Source organism: Triticum aestivum, chromosome 5D, assembly GCF_018294505.1.
Source record: "Triticum aestivum cultivar Chinese Spring chromosome 5D, IWGSC CS RefSeq v2.1, whole genome shotgun sequence".
NCBI lineage: Eukaryota > Viridiplantae > Streptophyta > Magnoliopsida > Poales > Poaceae > Triticum > Triticum aestivum.
The window spans coordinates 471,033,448-471,058,244 of NC_057808.1; the positions used below are offsets into that span (position 1 = coordinate 471,033,448).

At 42.9% G+C, this 24,797-nt stretch overlaps 1 protein-coding gene and 1 long non-coding RNA gene across 5 annotated transcripts; one reads left to right on the top strand and one right to left on the bottom strand.

The window, feature by feature from the left end:
- The first annotated feature begins 535 nt into the window (after nt 1–535).
- LOC123122871 (ABC transporter B family member 25) lies at nt 536–9,795 on the top strand. Of its 4 annotated transcripts, XM_044543240.1 has the most exons (18): nt 536–739; nt 849–896; nt 1,051–1,086; nt 1,173–1,247; nt 1,832–1,956; nt 2,211–2,310; nt 2,411–2,558; nt 5,731–5,763; nt 6,103–6,221; nt 6,409–6,519; nt 6,591–6,735; nt 6,915–7,047; nt 7,182–7,257; nt 7,896–7,961; nt 8,071–8,178; nt 8,697–8,804; nt 8,875–9,072; nt 9,194–9,795. In XM_044543240.1, the coding sequence occupies exons 1-18, from the start codon at nt 674–676 to the stop codon at nt 9,440–9,442; spliced, it is 1,944 nt and encodes a 647-aa protein (XP_044399175.1). In that variant the 5' UTR covers nt 536–673; the 3' UTR covers nt 9,443–9,795. The 4 variants fall into 4 exon arrangements, with proteins under 4 accessions (XP_044399175.1, XP_044399172.1, XP_044399173.1 ...); XM_044543237.1 differs by lacking the exon at nt 5,731–5,763; XM_044543238.1 differs by lacking the exons at nt 2,411–2,558; nt 5,731–5,763 and having other exon boundaries at nt 2,211–2,314.
- On the bottom strand, nt 2,936–5,711 carry LOC123122872 (uncharacterized). The gene is made up of 2 exons (XR_006460404.1): nt 5,322–5,711; nt 2,936–4,701 (listed from the first exon to the last, which is right to left on the bottom strand). It is a non-coding gene; the product is annotated as an uncharacterized lncRNA (long non-coding RNA).
- Nucleotides 9,796–24,797: the final 15,002 nt, after the last annotated feature.

The window sequence follows — 24,797 nt, forward strand, 5'->3', positions numbered from 1 at the left end:
TCCCTTGATGATGTGAGTGTATTTTTTAAGGAGGAGGAAGAGAAACTCCGGTTGACGCACAAAGTCCGCTTTCTTAAATCGGAAACGTAACCAAACCGGGCGAAACGGGCGAGAAAGCAAGCAGGACGTGGACACACAGCTTGGTTCGATTCGATTGGATGGTGTGCGGTGCCGCATCCCGCCGAGGCGTGTGTGAATGTGACGGTGTGGTCCAGTGCCGCATCCCACCGAACCAGCCAGCCGAGCGACTGCCCCCTGCACTGGAAGCCTGATTCGCCAAGGCAGAGGGGGAGGGATCGTGGGATATTCCTACTCCTGAGCATACCATATCAGCGTGGCGTGGGTCAGGGTCGCCCACCAATCGACCGCCGGAGTCCGGGGCGGGGGCTCCCACGCGGGATCGCACACGTACGTACGGGGGAATGCGACGCGAGGGGTGGGGTCCCCAAGCCCAGCCGCGGCCGCGCTCGCTCGCTCGTCCCGATCCTTTTGTCCGCGCGTGACATGTGATCGACCACCCATCCTCCATCCTCCGTCCACACAAAAAGAAAAGAAAAGCGCACCATCCATCCCCTCGCCCCCGCCCGGCTCACTAGGCGACTCCATCCCTCCCGTCCCATCCCCTCACCCGTTGGCCGACGAACCCCCCCAGCCCCAGGGGCGGCCGCCGGCGATGGTGAGGGAGATGCGCATCAACACCGCGCCCCGCGGCAACCGCGTCCCGCTCCTCAACAACGGGGTACGCACGCACGCAGCCGCCGCTCTCGGCCCCCGCCCTCCCGTGCCTCTGTTTTTTCCGTCTGTGTTTGGAATTAATTTGGGCCCGCGCCGGCGGCTTTGCTTTGCAGGAGACGTCCAGGATCCTCTCCGACCTCGAGGAGGGCAGCAACGTCCAGGTTCGCCGCCCCGCTCACTGACTCACTCCCGTGTCACACAGTACCCTCCCTGGTTTGGTTTGGTTTGGTTTCTCCATGGACCTGAGCTTCAGCTACAGCCATGCCTACTAATTCGTCTTTCCTTTTTCACATGGTCTAATCGGAATCCTCCCAGGCGGCCAACGTCGGCTTCTGCCGGGTCATCAAGTTGGTGAGCACCGTCTGATATTACCAGGTTTAAGACCGGGGAAGTTTCAGTAGTTTGCTTTGCTAAATGCACGGAAAAATGTTTTGCAGGCAAAGCATGACGCGGGGAAGCTCGTCTTCGCGACCATGGCGCTGCTCGTCGCTTCTCTCAGCAACCTCCTCGTTGTAGGTACTCCTCACTTGTTATGATCGGGCAGTTCTTTGGTGCTGAATTGCATTCCCTATTCTGGTGAAGCCTTACACAGTGGCTGGCTCTTATATGAGCCAGGGCTTTAATTTTGAACCCGATTAATCGCTCTCACAACACCAGCAGTCTTGGTTGAACTGAGACAAGGCCAATTAAACAAAACTGTAGCAACATGGAAACTATGCAAAGAGAAATAAATGTGAAGATATCACACTATTGTTTCAGTAATCAGTTTTGACTCGTGAGTACATTGGTTCATGCGTGGCAGGATTACTATTAAATAGCGGCCAGTAGTCAGTACAGTGCGTTGGTTCTTGTGTGACATGATTAAATACGAGTGTGGTGTGGTGAGTGTGCGTTGGTTCTTGTGTGACATGATTAAATACGAGTGTGGTGTGGTGAGTGTGCGTTGGTTCCTGCGTGACAGGATTAAATACTGCTCCGTACAGAGCAAGTTGTACTTCCGCCTATAAAGAGTATCAATGTTGCACATGTTTCTTGTCTTCATGGATGGATCATCTTTTTAAAATGCCTAATGGATGGATCATCTGTTATCCTACAGCCCAAATACGGAGGCAAGATAATTGATATTGTGTCAAGAGATGTTCAGCGGCCAGAGGATAAGGCCCAAGCCCTGGCGGATGTGAACGGCACAATATTGTACATTGTGCTAATAGTTGTAACCGGGTATATATCTTTCTTGAAAACTTATTTTTGAGGATTATAGAGGGATATTCTGTTATACTACACTGCCACTACCATCTTTATAAACAGTTTATGTTTGGTGGATCTAGGTAGGCCGCAATTTTAGTTGGTACTGATAACTACACCATTACACTCTACTTACTTTCTCCTCCTAGAGAAGAATTCATGTTAATGTGCTAAACCCAAGTAGCTATTTTTGCTTGAAATATTAGAAACCAACTCTGCCCCTGTTTCAGGTCAGTTTGCACAGCTCTTCGGGCATGGCTATTCAATTCTGCTAGTGAGAGAGTCGTTGCTCGACTTAGACAGGACTTGTTCAGTCATCTCGTAAACCAGGCAGGTGGCTTAGTTCTCTATCCAAATAGCTTTGTTCTGGTCTTCCATATATCTGTGTTCTTATTATCAAGTCTGCACACATGTCTTGTGCCCCCCACAGGAGATAGCATTTTTTGACGTGACTAGAACAGGAGAGCTCTTAAGCAGGCTTTCTGAAGATACCCAAATTATAAAGAATGCAGCTACAACAAACCTTTCAGAAGCACTGCGTAATCTGACTACCACAGCTATTGGTCTTGGCTTTATGGGTATGTTTGGATTGTGCCCCATCTAGCCCTACCAAATTATTGGCATGGCCAACTTGAAGGCAAGACCAAAAAATTGGCAGGTTATGGCTGTTTGGTTTGTAGCCCATAGCACTTGCCAACTTTTTGGCAAAACCATTGGCCAGCGTTTGGTTTGAAGCCAAATATTTGGCAACCTTGATTGGACTGTGTTTGGTTTGGTTCCAAAATGCATGCCAGCCAAAAAGTGATCAACATCAGACACTACCTCACATATATCACATGACATTAATACAAATTTTCAATTTAGAAACACACAGTGAGACAAACTGTAAGCATGCATTTCATAAATTGACAATGACATGGTTCAACTAATACATTAGATAACTCATATTGTTCGATACATCAGATTAATCATCAAGGAGGCTAAATAAAATTCACATAGTAACCAAGTCTTTACCAGACCAAGTAAGTCATACTAGTCAGACTAGCACCAAGTCTGCTCCATATAAACAAAATATGATGCACCCAGCCTTCTCTATATAGACAAAATATGCATGATGTATGTTACCCATGCTCCTAGCGGTAAACAAAAGGAAGCCGCAATCTCTATCTAGTCATGTGGCCATTCAGTGAGCAGTTGCAGATCCACCATTGCCACCATCTTCTTGAAACCGAGGCTCGAAGAAGCTAAGGACCCACTGTCCAAGAATTGTTTCATCAGCATAGTTGAGGTAACTACGAAAGATATCTTGATCTGGCTTGGATAGATATGCTACAATCTCAAGTTTATCCTTAGCTGGTATGGTAAGGGCATTTATCCGCTTCCAAAGGTTTGCATATGGATCTGTAGGTGGCATTGGTTGCACAGAAACAATAGGAGATGCAAGAGAGTCAGCTAGCTTCTTGATACTGGCTGCCATATCATCATTAGATATCTTGCCCTTCTTGTTTGCTTTCCCCTTAGTTGGCTTCTTGGAAGGTGAAGATGACACGTGCTTGCACTTCTTGTTTAAAGAATTGCCTTCCAAGTCAACTTTAGGACTATGACGATTAATAGTGTCAGAGTCAGCTTCATCACTGTCAACTGGAATTAGATTGGCCTCAAGTTCCCTCACTTCCTCGCTGTCATCACTATCATCATCCACATTGACAGTGGTTTGGTCAGTTGCAAGCGAGCCATCAACAAATGCACTAGAAGCATAGTCCCGACCAGCATACAAACACCCATCTTCAGCAACACTTGAAGCTTACATACTAAAATAAGTCAGACAATCTTACAATGATAAAATAAGTTGCATAAATTCATCAAAATCAAAACACTACATCCTTCAATTGTTCCCTCACGTTGGACGTGAGAGGGCATCTTTTAGCACAAGAGAATCATGGGCAGAGCCCTCCCAACCAGCTAGAACATATGTGAACCGAAGGTCGAAGTCAACAACTGCTAGCACATTTTGGGAGGGATATGACTTGCGGCCCCTAAATTTGTCCATCATGTGAGCAGGAACACAAGCCTTAACATGAGTGCCATCTAGTGCCCCTATGCATCCCTACGAATATGAAAAAGGGAAGTTCATGTCAAGCTTGGGCTAGGCCGATCTTGTATAATCAGTAAAAAAATCTATGGTCTAAGGATTACCTCAAAGTACGGGTAGAATCTGTTCGGGCTGCTAGTGATTTTTGTGTGTGTGTCCGTCGATCTAATATAAATTAGATCACGTGCTAACTCCCCCATCGCACGTAGGACAATATTGAAATATCTGCTCACTGTTTCACTAGATCGCCAGAACCAAAATCCAACAGATGAATTTGTGTGATGCTGACCGACCATGTATAGGAACATTGCAACTTGTTCCTCTACCGAAACATGAAATGTGTCACTTAACAACTCCTTCTGCCTAAGCCTGTTACATAGCTTGTAAAATACAGCTCAAGTCATCCTTAATTGCTTGATGCATGTTGCATCCGATGTGTCAAAGAGCCTAATTAGTACATTAGTTCTGTAGATGTCTCTCTGAACTAATGGACCATACTTCCTGCCTTTACCTCTAAATTTTCTACCATCTCTGCTTCTATACCAGAGGGCCAAGAGTAGAACAATAACACAGAGAGTTCTCCGCTTCAACATGTTGTAATAATAATATCTTTGTTGATCCATGTCCATCTGGGTCAATATGAAATGTACAAAAATATGAATGAGCTAACTTGGTACATTATTACAAATGATTACTTGCTAAAAGATACATGTTAGAAAGCAAACCTGCTTCTAACCAGTACCAAGGATGCACAATTTGTAAAAAAAAAACACCTTGATGGACAAAAAATCGAAGCATGTCTCAGTAGTTAACTATGTATATCCAACTTCAAAAAATCCACCTTAATGTTCTAAAAATAGAGACCATACATATGGCACAAAAAGGGAAGAACAGACCATACTACTTTCAGAACCATACCAGGTTAATTAACTAATTAACATCATTATTCTCATGTGATTTGACTTGCGTCAAATAAAGAACATGGATCACCCACAAAAAAAACAAAGAATATGGATGAGAGTCTCATATGTTTTTACTTGCAGCAAACCAACAACATGCACGGGAGTCCCATTCCAATTTTACTTCCAGCAAACAGGGAAGAGGATTCAGCAAGCAATTCTCAGATCTAGCAAGTAGTACCTCCGTACAATACATACATCCATAAGGGGATGATGGGGATTTGAGCTCACAAATCAGACCATAGAAAAGGGGATCGGAGTAGTGTTGGATGGGGATTTCAGTGGCTGACCTTGGAGCGTAGCTTGACTGGGAGAGGAGGGCGAGAGGTGGAGCAGCGTCGCCGGTCGCCGGCCGCCGGAGAAGCTGGCACCAACGCAGAACGCGGCCGCCCGGTGATTGGATCGAGAGCGCTTCTGTGCGTGGAGATAAGAAGAGAGATGGGGAAAGTGGCGAACAGGTGGGGAAAAATCAATCGTGCCTTTTATATCACGGTGGCTGGCTCGCGCCAGATTTGGCAGCCAATATTTTGGCGGCTGATTTCCGCGCCGCTGTTTCGCCCGCGAGTTGGCGAAAACGGTACGCGGGCGCGCCCAAGTCGACGATGGCGAGCCAAAAATGGTACCAGACCAAACGCTAGCCAAATATCGTGGGCGTGACCAATTTTTTGGTAAGGCTAGTGTTGGTCACCATCCAAACAGCCCCTATGTTTTCAACTTCATGGAAGCTAACATGTAAGTACCAGTTGCACATCTTGTGCTCTACAGATTAAGAACTTTGTTGCATCTCATTTTGCTGACTGTGTGGCATCTACCTCTGCATCAATAAAATGAGACCAGGCTTGCATGTGTTGTGTCTTGTGAGTGTCCCCCACCTGTTGGTTCCGTTGGTTCTGACGGAAGTATAGTCTTCTGCGCATTCCAGTAAAAGTTTGTGGTTCCCTAAATGGTTTAAAAAAGATGTTGTCCTGTGATAATTTTGCTTGTGTACATGCATTTTGAAAAATAAATAACTTTTTTAATTTAGTATTCCTCCATACTATTCTGTTAATCTCATTTACTATTCCTCCACAGTGTTGGCACTTGTAATTGTTCCAGTGATATCAGTTGCTGTGCGTAAATTTGGGCGTTTTCTTCGTGAGCTTTCACATCAGACACAAGCTGCGGCTGCTGTAGCTTCATCCATAGCTGAGGTTTGTATATCTGTTATTTTATTTGAGGATGAGCATGGGAGAACTTTGGTGGAACCTTACTTTAATTACTGTAACGATTACAGAAAAAAACAATCCAATATGCACGTTGAGTTTTCATTTCAACCATATGGTAGAATCCTTGATTTGTTGTATTTGGGCATTAACAATCATATCTTCTACCATCTAGGAATCTTTTGGTGCCATTCGCACAGTAAGAGCCTTTGCTCAAGAGCCTCATGAGATTTCACGATATGGTGGAAAAGTAAACGAGACACTGAAGCTTGGTCTCAAGCAAGCTGTGAGTACTGTAATGTTAGTGTAAGAAAAATGGCACCAGTTTGCATAATGACCTGACTGCATTTTTTGTAGAAAGTTGTTGGACTATTTTCTGGAGGGCTTAATGCTGCATCAACCCTGTCGGTTGTTGTTGTAGTTATTTATGGAGCTAACTTAACCATCAATGGTTACATGACAACTGGTTCTCTTACGTCATTCATCTTATACAGCCTTACAGGTAAGATTCAGCATTATCACTTTTGTTTTTACCGAACCCAGTATTCTACCGATACCACAACTGGAAATCTACAAGTCAGTTATAGCAATCATGTTTATAAGGGGCACTTCTGTTCTAATTGTCATGGTTATGTGTATGCTGACTTTTCTGAACAATTCATCCCTCTCTTGAGTATGCAGTTGGCTCGTCAGTCTCTGCCTTGTCAGGACTATACACAACTGTAATGAAAGCATCAGGTGCAAGCCGTAGAGTTTTTCAACTACTTGACCGTGTTTCCTCAATGACAAACACTGGGAATAAATGTCCAAAAATGTGAGTTTCATTGTCTATCAGCTTTCTTGATTGATTATACCTGTGCATTATGCAATACACATTTCCTTTCATTTTACTGTGAATTTCATAGTCTATTAGCTTTTTTGGTTGATTAGCATGTTCTCCCATTTCAGCGAAAATGAGGGGGAAGTTGAGCTGGACGATGTTTGGTTTGCATATCCTTCTCGTCCTTCTCATATGATTCTTAAGGTAAATATTTTCAGATTGCATTTCTGTGCAACCTACATGATAATTTAAATTTGGCGTACTCTAGCATGGTGTTGTCTTTTCCTCCTTGTTTATGTGCAGTGTACACGCAAAGATAAAGTTAGGTGTAACTTGCATGCTTATCTTTTCTGCTCTTATCAATTTGCGCCGCGTTCGGGATAACTTGGCTCACTTTCTGAAACTTGGGTACTTAGTGGTTTGTTTTACTATTAGAAATGGAAGAATATGCTGATACAGTAACCTACATGATCTTAGTGATTTTTTTTGTACTGTTAGAAACGGAAGAATATGCTGATACAGTAACCTACATGATGGCAAAATGTTGCCAGCATTACTCCCAATGGTGGATTAGTCAATTATTCTTATAGTTCCATTGTGTATAAGAAGAGTGAGCATACTTTGACTTGGCATATATAGGAGTTTTCTCTAAATTCTATATGAGTGTTAGGATTATTTTAGTGATAAAGTAGTTACGATGTGTTGCAAACTGTAAAATATGACTACATTTCATAGGAAGAGAAGTAAAAGATCAGTTACAAGCTTTCTCGAGAGCATAAAATACAATTTCAACTAGAATGCGTGATGCATTAAGTTTATATTTCGTGTCATCAATATTTCAGGGAATCACATTGAAGCTAGCACCAGGTTCAAAGGTTGCACTTGTTGGGCCGAGTGGTGGTGGAAAAGTAAGCCTAGTTTTGTCCGTATGCTATAATTAGTTCACATGCTTGGTGTTACACTATGAAATTGTTTCTCACTTAATCATAACCTTCGGCTTTTTACATGCTCCTGCAGACTACAATAGCAAATTTGATTGAAAGGTTTTATGACCCTCTAAAGGGAAGGATCTTGCTAAATGGAGTGCCTTTGGTAGAAATTTCACATCAGTATCTCCACCAAAAGGTATGGTGTCCAACTGTTTTTGTCCGTAACAGGATTGATATGATGTTGTGGAAATTAGGACATTATCTAAGCTATGCTGGTTATTTAAGGTTCCGAGTCCTAGTAGCTGGTGCCATCGCCGGACATTGTCCTGATTCCTGAATTGGTTGATATTTGTCCGATTCTGTAAACTGTGCCAGTTAGCAGGTTCACCGATAGTCTAGTCACTAGAGTCATGTAATTCAGAACCTTTTGGGGACAAAAATAGTAGTATGAACCAAAAAGTTTCAGCATCCCAGAAATACTCCGCTTACATCAGTAATGAACATTAAATTATGCCAGTTGGTAATTTCAGTATTTTGGTAGTGTCTGGTGAGTGTCACTGGCCATTCAAGACTCAACTTGTGAACCCCTGAGATTACTTATGCATCTGACAAGCACAACTAGGAGCGCATGATTGACATGGTTCATGACTATACTTGTATATTTGGCCTCAGGTTTTTTTAAAAATGTTTATTTTCTCAACCAAATGATTTCAGGTAAGCATAGTTAGCCAGGAGCCTACACTCTTTAACTGCTCCATTGAAGAGAATATTGCATATGGATTGGAGGGCAAAGCTAGCTCTTCTGACGTTGAAAATGCAGCTGTAAGTATCTGAATTTAGGAACACTAAGCGTACCTCAAGATTGCAGGATCTGACTAACTTCTCGGTGCAGAAAATGGCAAACGCGCACGACTTCATATGCAGCTTCCCAGACCAATACAAGACTGTCGTCGGAGAGCGAGGCATCAGGTTATCGGGCGGGCAGAAGCAGAGGGTCGCCATTGCGAGAGCTTTGCTTATGAACCCACGAGTGCTTCTCTTAGATGAAGCTACCAGCGCCCTGGATGCCGAAAGCGAGTACCTTGTTCAGGTACCGCAACCACTGGACTGTTACCAACTTTGAAACTGCCCTGAAGGGAAACAAACAATTCCCTTGCTGCAATCTGCTAGTAATAAATTTTATGTGATCTACATTTCCCTATATGCCACAGGATGCAATGGACTCGTTGATGAAAGGGAGGACCGTTCTCGTGATAGCTCATCGGCTCTCCACCGTGAAGAGCGCTGACACGGTTGCCGTCATCTCCGAGGGCCAGATTGTAGAGAGAGGCACACACGACGAACTCCTCGAGTGCGACGGCATCTACACGGCCCTGGTGAAGAGGCAGCTGCAGTTGCCCAAGTTTGAAGGGACCGCCAACGGGACAGCCGAAGTAGAACCCAGCAGCAACGGCCAATAGTGTTTCCTTGCTTGGTGATCTCTCCTCCTCGGTTAGGCAGACACCATTTCGTAGGGATCCACCATATGTAACGCCCATTCTGATATACGTATTCCACTCTGGATAACGCCAACACGCTGGAATGTCACACGCTGTAGCTCTCCTACACCTTGATTCACATGTGCGGCTGCATGTGAATGTACTGTAAAGGATATACATTCTTTCCTAGACTTTGCCTAAGGGTCTGTTAGGTCTCAGTCGACTTAGACTTCGTGAAGTCTCAGTCAGCTGATGTCACCTAAAGTAGATTAGGCCCATTTCTTGACTTGCGTCTGATGGGCTGTATCAGTCCGATTTGTGGGCTTTCCTTGTTCCCTTTGTTTGTTTGTTTGTTTTTGTTTATTTGGACTGGGAAATTCCCTTGTTAATTTGTTTTATACACACACAGGGAAGGGTGTTGAACAAAAAAGTACAAGCTCGTGATAGAGACAAAAATGTGCAGATTTTCAATTGCCTCGTGATTTTTCTGGGCGCCAATTCTTCTTGAAGCGCACCACTAGCCTACCGTTAGGTCTTTGTACGATTTTCCCATGTCTAGTTTTTTTGTTCGTTTCTGCTTGTTTCCTTTTATTATTTTTCTTTTGTTAGTGTTTTTCTTTTCTTTTCATTTTCAGTTCCATGTACACTAAAAAGAAAAAGAAAATGAAGCACTTCTTTACATTTGTCATGATATTGTGGGACATGAAACTGGCAAAGTCGGAGTTGCAACCAAGTTATAAGACATGTAGTTGCGACCATGCTTGAAGACATGCAGTTGCGCGTCTAGTGTGGGGCATACAACTGGGCCCCTCTCTCTCGACGCCGCCACCTCCGACAAAACAAAGGCCCCCCAAGTTGCAACCAAGTCAGAAGACATGCGGTTGCGTGCCTAGTGTGGGACATGCAACTGGCCCCATCTTTCTCGACGCGTCCCCTCCGACAAAACAAAGGTCCCCCAATTGCAACCATGTAAGAAGACATGTAGTTGTTTGCCTAGTGTGGGACATGCAACTGGGCCCCGGCTCTCTCGATGCCGCTCCCTCCGACAAAACAAAAGGCCCCCTGGTTGCGACAAAGTCAGAAGACATGCAATTGCGTGCCCATTGTGGGACATGAAACTGGCAAAAGTCGAGTTGCAACCAAGTTATAAGACATGCAGTTGCGTGCCTAGTGTGGGGCATGCAACTGGGCCCCTCTCTCTCACCGTCGCCCCCTTCGACAAAGCAAAGGTTCCCCAAGTTGCGACCAAGTTAGAAGACATGGAGTTGTGTGCCTAGTGTGGAACATGCACCTGAACCAATCTCTCTCGATGTGGCCCCCTCCGACAACCCCCCTCCCCCCAGTTGCGACCATCCCTCTCGACGCCGCTCCCTCCAACAAAACAAAGGTCCCCAGTTGCAACCAAGTAAGAAGACATGCAGTTGTGTGCCCATTGTGGGACAAGAAACTGGCAAAGTCAGAGTTGCAACCAAGTTATAAGGCATGCAGTTGCGACCATGCTCGAAGACATGCAGTTGCGTGCGTAGTGTGGAGCATGTAACTGGGCCCCTCTCTCTCGATGCCGCCTCCTCCGACAAAACAAAGGTCCCACAAGTTGCGACCAATGTTTGAACACATGCAGTTGCGTGTCTATTCTGGGACATGCAACTGGCCCCATCTCTCTCGACACCGCCCCCTCCGACAAAAACAAAGGCCACCCAGTTGCGTTAAAGTTAGAAAACATGCGGTTGTCTTTCCTGGTTTGGGACATGCAACTGGCCCCTCTCCCCGTACAACAAAAAATGAAAAACTCGAGTTAGGACAAAGTTATAACACATGCAATTGTGACCATGCTGGAAAAAAGACCTGCAGTTGCGTGTGTATAGTTGAGCATGCAGCTGGGGCCTTTTCTCTCGACGCCGCCCCCTCCGACAAAACAAAGGTCCCCAATTGCGACCAAGTTAGAAGACATGTAGTTGTGTGCCTAGTGTTGGGACATGTAACTTGCCCCCTCTCTCTCGACGCTGCCCCCTCTGACAAAACAAAGGTCCCCCGGTTGCAACCAAGTTAGAAGACAAACTCTGCAAAGCATCTCCTATGCGCATAAATAAAAAGGCCAAAAACATAAAATTTGTGCTACTGATACGCATACTTATTCAGCTAAATGATTTTTAGTGCAAAAAAACTTGTATGCTTCCGAAGAGAAAGGATTTCAAGATAATGATAATATATCATTGGCGTCGCCGCTGATGAAAAAAAGAAACATATTTACATTTGCGACGTGGAGATAAAAAGGATGATGAATCTATCAAAAGACCATATTAATTCATATACAAAATAAAAAATGAACATCACACTAATTTCATATGGTTTTTAGCACGAAAAAAAGAAAACTAAAGAAAACATGCTGCTGCTGGAAACTTACTTTCATTAAATCATTCTCTTTTTCATTACGCAAAAAAAGATAGATTTGAACATGCTTCTGAATTAAAAAAAGAGTCTAAGCAAAAAAAACCCCACTCTCTAGTGATAGATATCAGCAGTAATATCTCCTATTTACAAAAAGAAAAGATTTCAGAAAAAATATGGTGCAGATTAGATAGGGGTTATGAGAAATAAAATAAACATACCACACTACTGCTAATACATTCAGTAATAAAAAATCTCTCTTGTTTCGAGAGAAAAGATTTCAGCGAAAAACCTAAGTAAAACAAACAAATGGACTATACAACTCCTAATGATGGCCCAGTAATATATGAGGGGATTTGAGTCAGAGATAATCCTCAAAAAACATGGAACTGATTTCGCGAAAGTAATGGTTCAGCAAAATCCTATTCTTCGACCTACTAATCTCGACTAGAATAAAACAAAACAAGGGATTGAATCACTCCTACTAATGGTTTCAGTAATGTGTATAAGGGGATATGAGAGAAGCACTTCTTGAGACACCAAAAATATCCCAGTAAAGAACATTATAAGTGATAGCACTCACCAGATAAAAAAAAAGAAAAAAGTGTCCAAAAAAAGGATAACTAGCAGAGGTTGATATACTAAAAAACAAAAAAGAATGTTCAACTTAGCAAAAAAATCCTAAACACACATCTCTCTCGTCACCTACTCATGAACAGAGGGTGTAAAAAAAGTGCACTATACTCTCTGTACAGAGGATGTAACAGAGCGTGTGAAAATTTCTCTATAAGTACCTACAAGCATAAAAAAACATGTTGATAAAAAACTACTTCCAGTAGTACAATCCAGCGGAGAAACACACTGCATCTCAGTCTCTTGGCCTACTAAGAAATTTAGTACTACTGGTTGTAAAATAATCTTTACTGGAAAGAACCTCAAAAAACGCAGGAAAAAAAGAAAAAAAATCTGAATGACAAAAAACGGTGACACATAAAAATGGGGCTTTATTTATCGAGGTAAGTGAATCTAGCTACAAGCAAAGAATCCAGTTTCATCATAAAAAATCCACCACACCGACATTGCCGATAGACACGCGAGAGCGAGAGACACTATTGCGCATGAACGCACAGAAAAATCAAACCTAAAAAAATAAGGGCTAAACTATGGGGGTGATTCTCTGGTTCAAACTACTAATCACATATTTGATACAAAACAAAAAAAAAACAGGCGTGGGGGGGGAGGGGGGGGGGGGGAATATAGACATACAAAATCCCATCTACTCTACTGGATACATGGGCACAGTGACGAACTCCTACAATGTAGCAGACATGAATTTCAGACTAAGAAGCAAAAAGAACTAAACTAACTGACCCTAACTGAAATTAAACACTAAAGAGTGCAGTTTACTTGGCGTTACATCTGCAGCACCTAACAAAAAAACAAAAGCAGCCGCTCACTCTGGCCGCCCTTGATGCACTACAAAAACTACCCGAAACCTTACATCCGCATGAACCACAGAAAAAACACCTCCAATCTATTGATTGCTTGAACAATAATAACACGTAAAAACAACTAAAAATCCTGGAGTTGACTATACAGTTGAAGCTATTAATCTTCACTTGATCCACACAAAAAACGACCCTAATCTCTTCAGATCTATGGTGTAACACCAACAAGAACAAGACAAACAACTTCCGCAAAAAAAAAAGAACAAGACAAACAAGAAAAAGATGGAGAAGAATGGGGGGGGGGGGGACTCACTCCATGGGGTGGCCGCTTCCCCTTGTTCACTTTAATGCGGCCCAAAAACAAACATAGAAAAAAACCGCACCGAAACACAGCATAGCCCCAGCCCATCAGCAGCGCTCGCACAAGGGATCACGAGTTCGACGGGGAGAAAACAAAGTGGGCCGGTCCAGGCCTTAGACAGGCCGAAATAGGGACAAGCGCTCTCAGCGCGAATCTACAAGCTGCTGAAGATCGAACGGCTGGGCCGTCGACTGAGACTTCGCAAAGTCTCAGTCGACTGACTTTTAGCAATACCGTTTATTTATTTATTGTAAGAATTAATCCTCTTTGCTGGGGCAAAAACTGTTGGAAATTCGAGCATACGTGAGATAATCTGAAACTGTGTCGGGACAAGGTAACTCAACACACCAACTCAAAAATCATTGCTCAACACCAAAGGAAAGATATGCATATATATGCAACACGGAAAATGAAAAAAAAATGCCACGGTACCTAGTGCCACCAATAGAGAGCTGCCAACTATTGGTGTGTGGGCCATGTATTTTTGCATTGCATTTCGTTATTTGATTTTCACTTTTGCATTTGCACTATCCACTCTTTCTTTTCCCACACAATACATTCAACCATTCCTTTCACCATTGGCTAATTTAAAACACTTGTATCTTTTAAATCATATATTCATTTTTGAAACTTCTTAAATGTTTGAACTCCTTGCGTCAAAACCTTTAAAATGAGATCGATCTTGGATATTTTTCAACAACGTTTAAATTCGAACGTATATTTCACATTTCGAAATAATCAGTTTCACAATGGTACATTAGAATTTTCACTTTCTGTAGTTACTATTTCATAATTCAGAACCTATATTTCACTTTTCAATGGCTTGTTTCACAAAAAATATCTATTTCAATTGCAGAGTTTTCAAATAACATATTTCACTCTTTTGAAATAAACTATTACACATGTTCAAATAATCAGTTTCACAAGGATACACTACAATTTGACTATCTGTAGTTACTCTTTCAGAATCAAAACCTACATTTCACTATTCACTGGCTTGTTTCACAAAAATCACATCTATTTTAATTACACATTTTAAAATAACATATTTCACTCTTTCGAAATAATCAGTTTCACATTGATACATTACAAATTCATTTTATGTGGTTACTATTTCACAATTCAAGACCTATATTTTACATCTCACTGGCCAGTTTAACAAAAATCACATCTATTTCACCTGCACATTTTTCAAGTAACATTTCTCGCTCTTTTTGAAATAAACTATTACCCATTTCAAATAATCAGTTTCACAAAGTTGACATTTCAGTTTCATATTTGGGTTAAATAGGTTTCTAGTGAAAAAAGTTGGTTTAACATATTTGTAATAGAATAGTTTTTTTTCAATTTTTTCTAGTGAAATAGGTTTGTTTCACATATGGGATGTGAAACGTTGAAATTTAAACACGTTTGAAATGTGTCCAAGATTGGTCCAGTTCTAAAGGTCTTGACGCCATGAGTTCAAATATATAAATTATTTAAAAATTAATTTATAGTTTAAATTATATGCACGGTTTAATTTAACTAAGGTGAAATAAAAGGCTGGATTTATGAGTGAGAGAGGAGAGAGAGAGAGTGGGCTGCTACATGTTGCGATGCATGTCATATAAAGGACAAATGATGAGGACCGCTAACTGTATATGATGATGTATACATTTAGTATAGCAAAAAGGTGAGAATAAAGTACTGACAATGACACGAATCTTGATGCATAGATGGACCATGGATTGTTTGCCGGTACCTAGCGGTACCGCGCAAAAAGAGTTTGCGATGCAACACGTGAAGGAACCAACTCAAACCACACCTATGACATCGTCTTAGGTACCAACAAAGTCTTGAGCATCTTCGCAAAAAAATAAAGCTCGAGCAAAACTTAAGACACAAATACCGAGAATCACTTTAGACTGCAGTATTAAGGACAATATATGGACACAACATTTTCAAATAAAAAACCCTTCAGACTAAGGTAAAAATCATAGGTCGAAGTCATCCAAACCTTCTTCCACTATTATCAACCATGGAAAATAATAAGTTCTTCTCTGAGTAGCCCTACAGATCTCATACATCAACATTTTACCGTCTTGGATTGCAACAATAAGATTTTGGGTGCAAGAGTTAGAGATTAGAACAATATCACCAAACATGACGGGACCATAGCTTAAAAGAAGCGGATTTGAACTTCACAACATTAGAATGAACTCCCTTTGCTTTATGGAAATCTGCGTACTCCATTTTTTCTCCTTTTACCATTCTCTCTTTGTTTTTTTTCTTCTACTATGATGACTGAAAGTGCGTTAAGTCGACTAGAGGAGGGGGTGAATAGGCGATTTTTATGAATTCTTCACTGAGGAATCTCAGGGTGAGGAAATTCCTAAGCGAAGAACTACTTGCAGCGAAATAAGTACTCAGATGCAGTCATAACATAACATAAGCATAGACATCATGGTGAAATGAAAACAAACACAGAGTACAGAAAGCGCAAGCACAGGATAAAGATAAACAGACTGAAGAAATTGAACTGAGGAAATTGAGAAAGTCTTCAGTCAAAGTCTTCAAACAGATATGAATAAGCACACAACACAGTAATGAGGAAATGGAAGGGTTGAGGAAATAGAACCAGTAGGCTTGGTGAAGACAGTGATTTGGTAGACCAGTTCCAACTGCTGTGACAGTTGTACGTCTGGTTGGAGCGGCTAGGTATTTAAACATGAGGACACACAGTCCTAGACACACAGTCCTCTCCTTGAGCTAAGGTCACATAGACCTCGCCCAATCACTCGTGGTAAGTCTTCAGGTGACTTCCAAACCTTCACAAACTCGGTCACTCGGCAATCCACAATTTCCTCTTGGATGCTCTAGACCATGACGCCTAACCGTCTGAAAGATGCACAATCTTCAAAGGTAACAAGCGTTGGATCCACACAGAAACAATTTCTTTAGTGATGCTCAATCACTTTTGGTTTGTAGGTGTTTGGGTTTTGGTTTTCCTCACTTGATGATTTTCACTCAAAGTCCTCGGGGGATGGGATGCTCTCAATGACAAGTGTCAGTTTCTCTCGGAGCAGCCAACCAGCTAGTGGTTGTAGGGGGCTGCTATTTATAGCCTAGGGAGCAGCCCGACATGATAAGACATAAATGCCCTTCAATGATATGACCGTTAGGTGGATAAGATATTTTGGGACAGCTGGCGCATAGCACAGCAACGGTCGGAAATTTGACTATCAAATTCCTCAGGGCTATCATGTTCCTCACTTGTAGGCAATCCGCACTGGCGAATTCCTAACTCCTCAGTCAGAACAAATTCCTCAGAGACCAGAAGAACTTCGTCTCTATCACTGAAGAAATTGACTGAACTGCATGAGATTTCCAATGGCTTCACTCGAAGGGATTGGTAGGTGTAGGATTTGAGATGAGCATCACTTGGAAACCTTTCCTTAGTTTTTCCTCGACCCCCTTTGACAGTACAGTGTTTCCTATGACTCAAGAAAGAGAAAACGAAACTACGAAAACAAAAGTCTTCACGCTTCATGTTCCTCGCATGAATACCAAGTCTTCAGGGCCACACCAATTTCTTCACTGTCAAAGTCTTCAGAAATCCAAAGTCTTCAGTTGAAGACATTCATTTTTAGGGGTCGACTTTCTCTATAAATATCAAACTCCTCATAGACTTATATACCTATGTACACTCGCAAACGCATCAGTCCCTTAACCTATAAGTCTTCAATACACCAAAATCACTAAGGGGCACTAGATGCACTTACAATCTCCCCCTTTTTGGTGATTGATGACAATATAGGTTAAGTTTTCAACGGGGATAAACATATGAAGTGTAAAAACTGGTATTGAGGAATTTGATAGCAAGATATAGAAGAACTCCCCCTGAAGATGTGCATAGTGAGGAATTTGCTTTTGAAGCAATGCACATTTGAAGAGTAGAATCATGGAGATCTCCCCCTATATCTTGTAATTCATACATGCATTTAACATATGATATGAAGGATTTGAAATGCATGATGAAATATGGTGACTGATGTAATTCAACATGCGTGCATTAACATAAATGAAGAAATAGCATGCAGAAGAACATAGCGGAGGTATCAGACCACCATAGGGTTTAAGTTTCCAACTCGATCCAACAAAGTCTTCAAAAGAACGAGAGTTGTAACTTAGCAAAAAAAAAACACCCATATATAAAGACCCGTTTGAAGACTAACTCAAATTTCTCCCCCTTTGTCATCGAATGACCAAAAGGGACGAAAAAATGAGGACTAACGCCCCTGAAGAATATCATCATGAAGTCGATGGAGGAGCGCCAGCGTTGTTGGGGTCGGTTGTTGAAGTAGGGCCTGCCGCAGTGTCGTCCAAATCTTCATGCTCATCAGTCTCGCGTGATGAAGAATATGAGCTGGCTACCAAGGAGGGAACTTTGACTTTCTTGAATTTCTTCGACGGAGGTTGAGACCAGCCAAAGTCCTGCTTGAAACCCATTTGCTTCAGATCTTCTTCACCATAAAGATGAGACAGAACAACCCAGGTGCGATTGAATACTTCATGGATGTAGTAGTGGTTCTTCTTCACTGAATTGTGTGTAGCAGTCATGTTGTGAAGAATGGAACCAAACTGACGCTTGACCCATTTGTGGTTGCGATCGACCTTCTGATGAAGACTGAGGAGAAGCTCACGATCAGTCATCACCCTTGGAGCTGTGCCTTGAGGATTTTGCTTTGAAGAATTTGCGGCAGAGTCATGAGTGGCAGAGTCATCATTGGTGGAGTAAGATGCACCTTTGCGGAACTGACCATCCAATGGACGAATGCCTTCGTCAGTAACAGCAGTGGCCTTGCCCTTTTCATCAGCTGAGGAAAATGTCCGCTTGAGGACTTCAATGGGGGGAAAGTACCTGCCATGGTTGAGTGTGTCAGCCTTGTAATTGAGTGAAGACCTTGATCTGAGGCTCATAATCCAGGGAGCGTAAGGCTTCAACTCAAACGGTGACAGTGCAACATTTGCCAGAGTCCTCATGAAGAAATCATGGTAGTTGACAAGAACGCCATGGATGATATTGAAAAGCAGATTCTTCATGATGCCGACGACCTCTTCTTCATTCGAGTCGTGGCCTTTGATTGGACTCAATGTCTTGGTCAGAATGCGATAGACAGTCCATGGCACATACATCAATTCCTTCACGAGGAATTTGGTCCTTGGGGCTTGACCGGGCTTCAGCGGCTTCATCAACATTTGCATATAGTGAGCAGTGAGTTCAGGTTCATGATATATACAACGAGCACCTTCAAGGGGAGGACTGACAGGCAGGGCATGAAGCAATTCAGAGGCCGGTGCTTTGAAGTGAGTGTTTTTAGTCATCCAGTCCAACACCCAAGAGTTCACATCTTCAGCATTTCCGGTGATGTGTAGCGTTGCATAGAACTGAAGAATTAGCTCTTCATTCCAATCACAGGTATCGGTGCAGAAGTTGAGCAATCCAGCGTCGTGAAGAACGCTGAGGACTGGTGTGAAGCAAGGCAGTGATTCCATGTCCACATGAGGAATATGCTGATGGTCGAAGACTTTGTCCTTATCAAAAATCAGCGAAGAATAGAAGTTTGCTTGGCTGGTGGTCCAGAAGCGCTTCCTTCGAAGACGAGCAGAGTCATATGGATTGTAATCTGTGAAGAACACATGCTTGTGAAAGAAGTCATCAGCCTTGAAGTTTTGCTTCTTAGAGAAGGGATTCTTTGGCTTGGGCTGGGGAGTATCAGTCAATTGCATCACAGCCTCAGGAATCACATTCTCAGGAAACACAGACTGAGGAATTTCAGTTTCTGCTTCAGTTGCAGCCTGGGTCTTCTTTTCTTCATCAACATTTTCATCAGCACTAGTGGCTGGAATTTCTTCAGGAATGGAAGGAGTGGTGCGAGGTTCGTCAGAGCCCATTTGAACTTTAGTGTGTACTGGGGACTGAGGAATCTGTTGCAGTGGTGTGAACATGGGAGAGTTAGGATGATGACTTTCCCAATAGTCATCATTCAGCACAGGCGGGGTGCTCCCAATGTGCACGTCTTCATCTTCTTCACTTAATTCTTCAACGCCTGCCTCTTCAGCTGTGAACTGAGGCACTGGCGATGAAACAACTGGAGTTGAAGGTATATCATCCACTTCAATTTCTTCGTCCAACTACTCTGAAGAAGCAGCAGAAGGAACGTCTTCATCAGATCCGCTTGGGATCACATATTCTTCACCAAAAGGAATGATTTCCTTTGATGGCATGCTTGAGACGGGAACAACATCAATGGGATTCTCAAAAGAGCTTGTCAATATCTTCATCTTCTTTGGTGCTGAAGACTGAGATGAAGCAGATGCTTTCCTCTTCTTTACTGCTGCTCGCTCCGCAGCTTTGGTTTTCTTCGCTTCTGATGCAGAAGGAAGAACTGGACTTGGTGTTGGTGCAGGAGGAGCAGAGGAAATTGGTTCAATTACCTCAGGCACAACTGTTTCAGTTTGCCTGGTTGGTTGAGTTTCTTCAGGCTCAGCGGTTGATGCCTCAGCTGGCCTGGCTTGTTCCTCAGGTGCAACACTAGTGGTTGCCCTGCAATTTCATCAGCGGCTGGAATAGATGCATCAACCCTGGTACTCTCATTTTCATCAGCAGCATGATTTTCATCAGCGGTGCTAGCATGTTCTTCCGTCTGCTGAGCAGAAGCCTCAGCCTGAGGAGATTCATGTCGCGTTGGGGCTGCAACATTGGTGGTGAATCCTTCAGCCAACTTGACGAATCTGACCTTGGCTCCCAGCCAATCAGCACGGTATGCGTCAAATTCATCACTGAGGTATTTGATTTCAGATTGAACAGCCACAAGTTCATCAGTTGTCATTTTGAAAATGTTCTTCTTCAGAAAGCGCTCCTTTTTGTACTGCGCTTTCTTCAGCTGCCTGGCCTTTTCAAATTTCCATTTTTCTCGCCTATGAAGGCGGTCAGCATGTGACTTTGGCCAGGAGTGAGGTTGAAGTCAGGCATATGGGTGTTGGGATCCTTGTGCCAGAGATCAATGAAATCGAGGATCAATTTTGGATCCAAAAGCAGAGTCACATTTGTGCCTTTGGCTCTAGCGGCCTGGTGCTGCCTGTCTCTGATGAGTTCAGTGAGTTCCTCATCATCAGCTTCGTCTTCACTAGACGGTACTTGGAAGGCAACTTGCTTCTTGTGAGGACTTCGGAGGAGAAGCTGAGGACTTTGGAGGAGCAGGAGCAGCTTGAGGAATCTGCCGTCAGGGCTTTGCAGAGCTGGGTCGTGAGGGCATTTCTGAGGTGCTTGGCCATGAGGTCATTGAAGCAGAAGCACTGGGCTTGTGTGCGGGCTTCTTGGGCATATCCTTCTTAGGCTTGCTAGCAGAGGCCTCAGCAGTGGCAGCAGCAGAATCTTCATTGAATTTCTTCACTGCCTTTTTTGCCATTTTGGCCAGCTTAGCTTGACGCTTTGCCCACTCCTTGGGGAAATCCTCACCTCTTCTGATGCTAGAGGGTTCAGTTTCTTGGCCTGGTGCCAATGGAGGTCTTGGGCATGGAGGGTGTACAGCGAATTTCTTCATGTACTTGGGAATGACATAGCGATATTCCCTCCATTCTCTGGCCCATCTCCTCTCTATCTTTTGGATGTGCACCTTGCGCTGATTTTTGGTCGCCTTGCCATGTTTGGCCTCATCAGGAGTGCAATATTCATCATAGATATCCTCAGGGATTTCAAACGCTGTGTTGACTTCCAATTTCTTTCCTCCCTTCTGAGGTTTCTTGTCGTCAGCCATTTTCTTCAGCTGAGGATTTTGAATGATTGAGTTCTCTGATGAGGTATGTAACTTTTCTTCGAGGAATGCTGCAAATGAGTTAAGTTGATGAGAACCTAGTGATTCAGCAGCGGACATGTGTACCTGTGAACAGAGTGTAGGTGCGAAGAATTTGGAGAGGTCATATGCGTTCTCAGAAGTTTTTGCAAAAAGAACAAGTTTGAGGAATTTGACCAGATGTGTCTTGAGGAATTTCACTAAGCGTTCTTTGACTTAAGTTCCAAAGTTTTATAGATTGAAAATCCACACGATTGAGGAATCTTGAAGAAAAATGTTGCTTAGAGAAAGAGGTCAAGAACAGATGTTTGTGTGAGGTGTTTAGAGTGTGAAGATTGAAGAATAAACACCTTTTGAAGATTTTGTAGAAAACATCAGAATCAACAAGGGCAGTAAAAGTAACTTTTAATTACCCTTGACGAAGAACACGACAAACTGAGAGGTGTAGATTTAGAAGTTCGTCTGTCCAGATCTTCCATGCCCTAACTTGGCTGAGGAAGACAGCTACGGCGGCGGCGGAGTGAAGAAATCCGCGACCGGCGCGAGTACGACGGTGACGAGGTCGAGGCAGCGAAGCTCTTCCTCACCGGTGACGATGGAAGTAGCGGCGGTGCTAGGTTTTGAGAGCTCGAGCGAGGGAGTGAGGTCAAGCGGAGTAAAACACAGTCTGAGGAGGGTGAGGGGTATTTATAGCCAAGGTGAAAACCACTCGCCCGAAGAATATTGACGAACGTGCCCCTGACCCTTCTCATTCGTGCGACATGTGTCACCCATGTACAGAGAGGTGGAGATCGTGTGAGATCGTGGGTGAATAGGATAATCATATCGTAGAATGTGGAATGGTTTGAGCAGCAATAGCCGAAAATTCAGATATACAAATTGTAATGTTTCGTTCGCAAATTCTTCAGCTGACAAGGACACAGTGAAGATTTTGAATGGGTTTCAAATAGAACGCACATGAAGAATTTGTGAACAGACTGTGTTGAGTTTAGCATAGAGGGGGAAGGGTCCGATCACATTCACTTAGCAAAAAAAGCAACTTGAAAAAATTGCAATAGGTGAATGTTGTAGAGGACATAAACTCATATATATATATAGTCAGTGAAGAACAACGACGGAAATAGTGAAGATAAAGAAAAGTTGAAGAAATCGAACAGCTGAGGAAATTCAAAAATAAAAAAAACTCAAATTGAAGATTTTCAACTTTTGTGGTGGCGTGACCCACCGTATAAGAATGATGATTTCAGACGCCGCGTACAATTATCGTAGGGCTCTGAGAATCAAATTCTTTGTTAATTTCTTCACACTTACAGTGTTAGTATTCATTGATTGAAGAAGAACGTTACTGCGTGTGTTGCACATCTAAGTCATCAACTTTGCATAAGTGTTAGGATGTGTGTCCTTTTCAAAGGACATTCGAAGATTCTAAGATATTTAGCTCACACCGCAACTTGCTAAATCTCTTCTCATCCAAGGGCTTTGTGAAGATATCGACTAGCTGTTCTTTAGTCTTCACATGCTCAATAGAGATGTCGCCCTTCAACACATGATCACGAAGAAAATGATGACGAATCTGAATGTGCTTTGTCTTCGAGTGCTGAACTGGGTTATGAGCAATCTTGATGGCACTCTCATTGTCATAGTAGAGAGGCACATTCTTCACATTGACACCATAGTACTTGAGGGTTTGCTTCATCCATAGCAATTGAGCACAGCACGAACCAGCAGCAATGTACTCAGCTTCAGCAGTAGAGAGTGATAAGCAGTTCTGTTTCTTTGAGGACCAACAGACTAAGGATCGTACGAGGAAATGACATGTGCCTGATGTTGACTTGCGGTCCACACGATCACCAGCATAGTCAGAGTCTAAATATCCAATGAGATCAAAAGCCGAGCCCTTGGGATACCATAATCCAAGTGTTGGAGTGTGAGCTAGATATCGAAGAATATGCTTCACAGCCTTATGGTGTGATTCCTTCGGTGTAGCTTGAAAGCGGGCACACATGCAAACACTAAGCATAATATCTGGCCTAGATGCACATAAATACAATAAAGAACCAATCGTGGACCGGTATACCTTTTGATCAAAGTTAATACCATTTTCATCAGTGCATAGATGGCCATTTGTGGGCATACGCCTTTGCAATCTTGCATGCCGAATTTCCTCAATACATCCTTGAGGTATTTCTCCTGAGATATGGAGATGCCATTGCGCTGTTGATAAATTTGAAGACCTAAGAAGAATTTCAATTCTCCCATCATAGACATTTCATATTCCTCCCTCATCATATAACCAAATTCGCCAGTGTAATGTTGGTCAGTACAGCCAAAGATAATATCATCAACATATATTTGGCACACGAATAATTCATCATCATAGGTTTTGGTGAAAAGAGTTGGGTCAAGTGAACCGGGTTTGAAGCCTTTCTTCATGAGGAATTCCTTCAAAGTATCATACCACGCCCGAGGGGCCTGCTTGAGGCCATAGAGGGCCTTATTGAGTCTGAAGACTTTGTCAGGATGCTTTGGATCTTCAAAACCTGGGGCTTGAGCAACATATACTTCTTCCTCAAGCTTACCATTGAGGAATGCACTTTTCACATCCATTTGATATAAGATGATGTCATGATGGTTAGCGTAAGCAAGTAATATGCGAATAGCCTCAAGTCTAGCAACAGGTGCAAAAGTTTCATCGAAATCAATTCCTTCAACCTGTGTGTAGCCTTGAGCTACAAGTCGTGCCTTATTCCTCACCACAAGGCCATTTTCATCTTGCTTGTTGCGGTAGATCCACTTTGTGCCGATGATATTGTGTTTGAGAGGGTCTGGACGCTTGACTAGTTCCCAGACATTATTGAGCTTGAACTGATGTAATTCCTCTTGCATAGTTTGAATCCACTCAGGCTCCAGAAAAGCTTCATCTACCTTAGTGGGCTCTGCGATAGAGACGAAATCAAAGTGCCCACAAAAGTTAGACAAATGTGAAGCTTTTGAGCGTGTGAGAGGACCTGGTGCATTGATGTCGCTGATGATTTTCTCAATCTGCACTTCATTTGCAACTCAAGGATGAGGGGGTTGGCAATGAGGAATTGGATCAGCATTTTCTTCAGAGCCATTTTCCTCAGGTGCACCAGCATGATGTTCTTCACGATCTGGAATGACTTCTTCAGCAGATTCTTCGGTAGGAATGACATCCTCAGTAGCCTTGAACTTGATTATTTCCTCAGGTGACTTTTCATCTAGCACAGGAGGTTGGTGCTCTCTTTGCGAGCCATTAGTTTCATCGAACTGCACATCTACAGTTT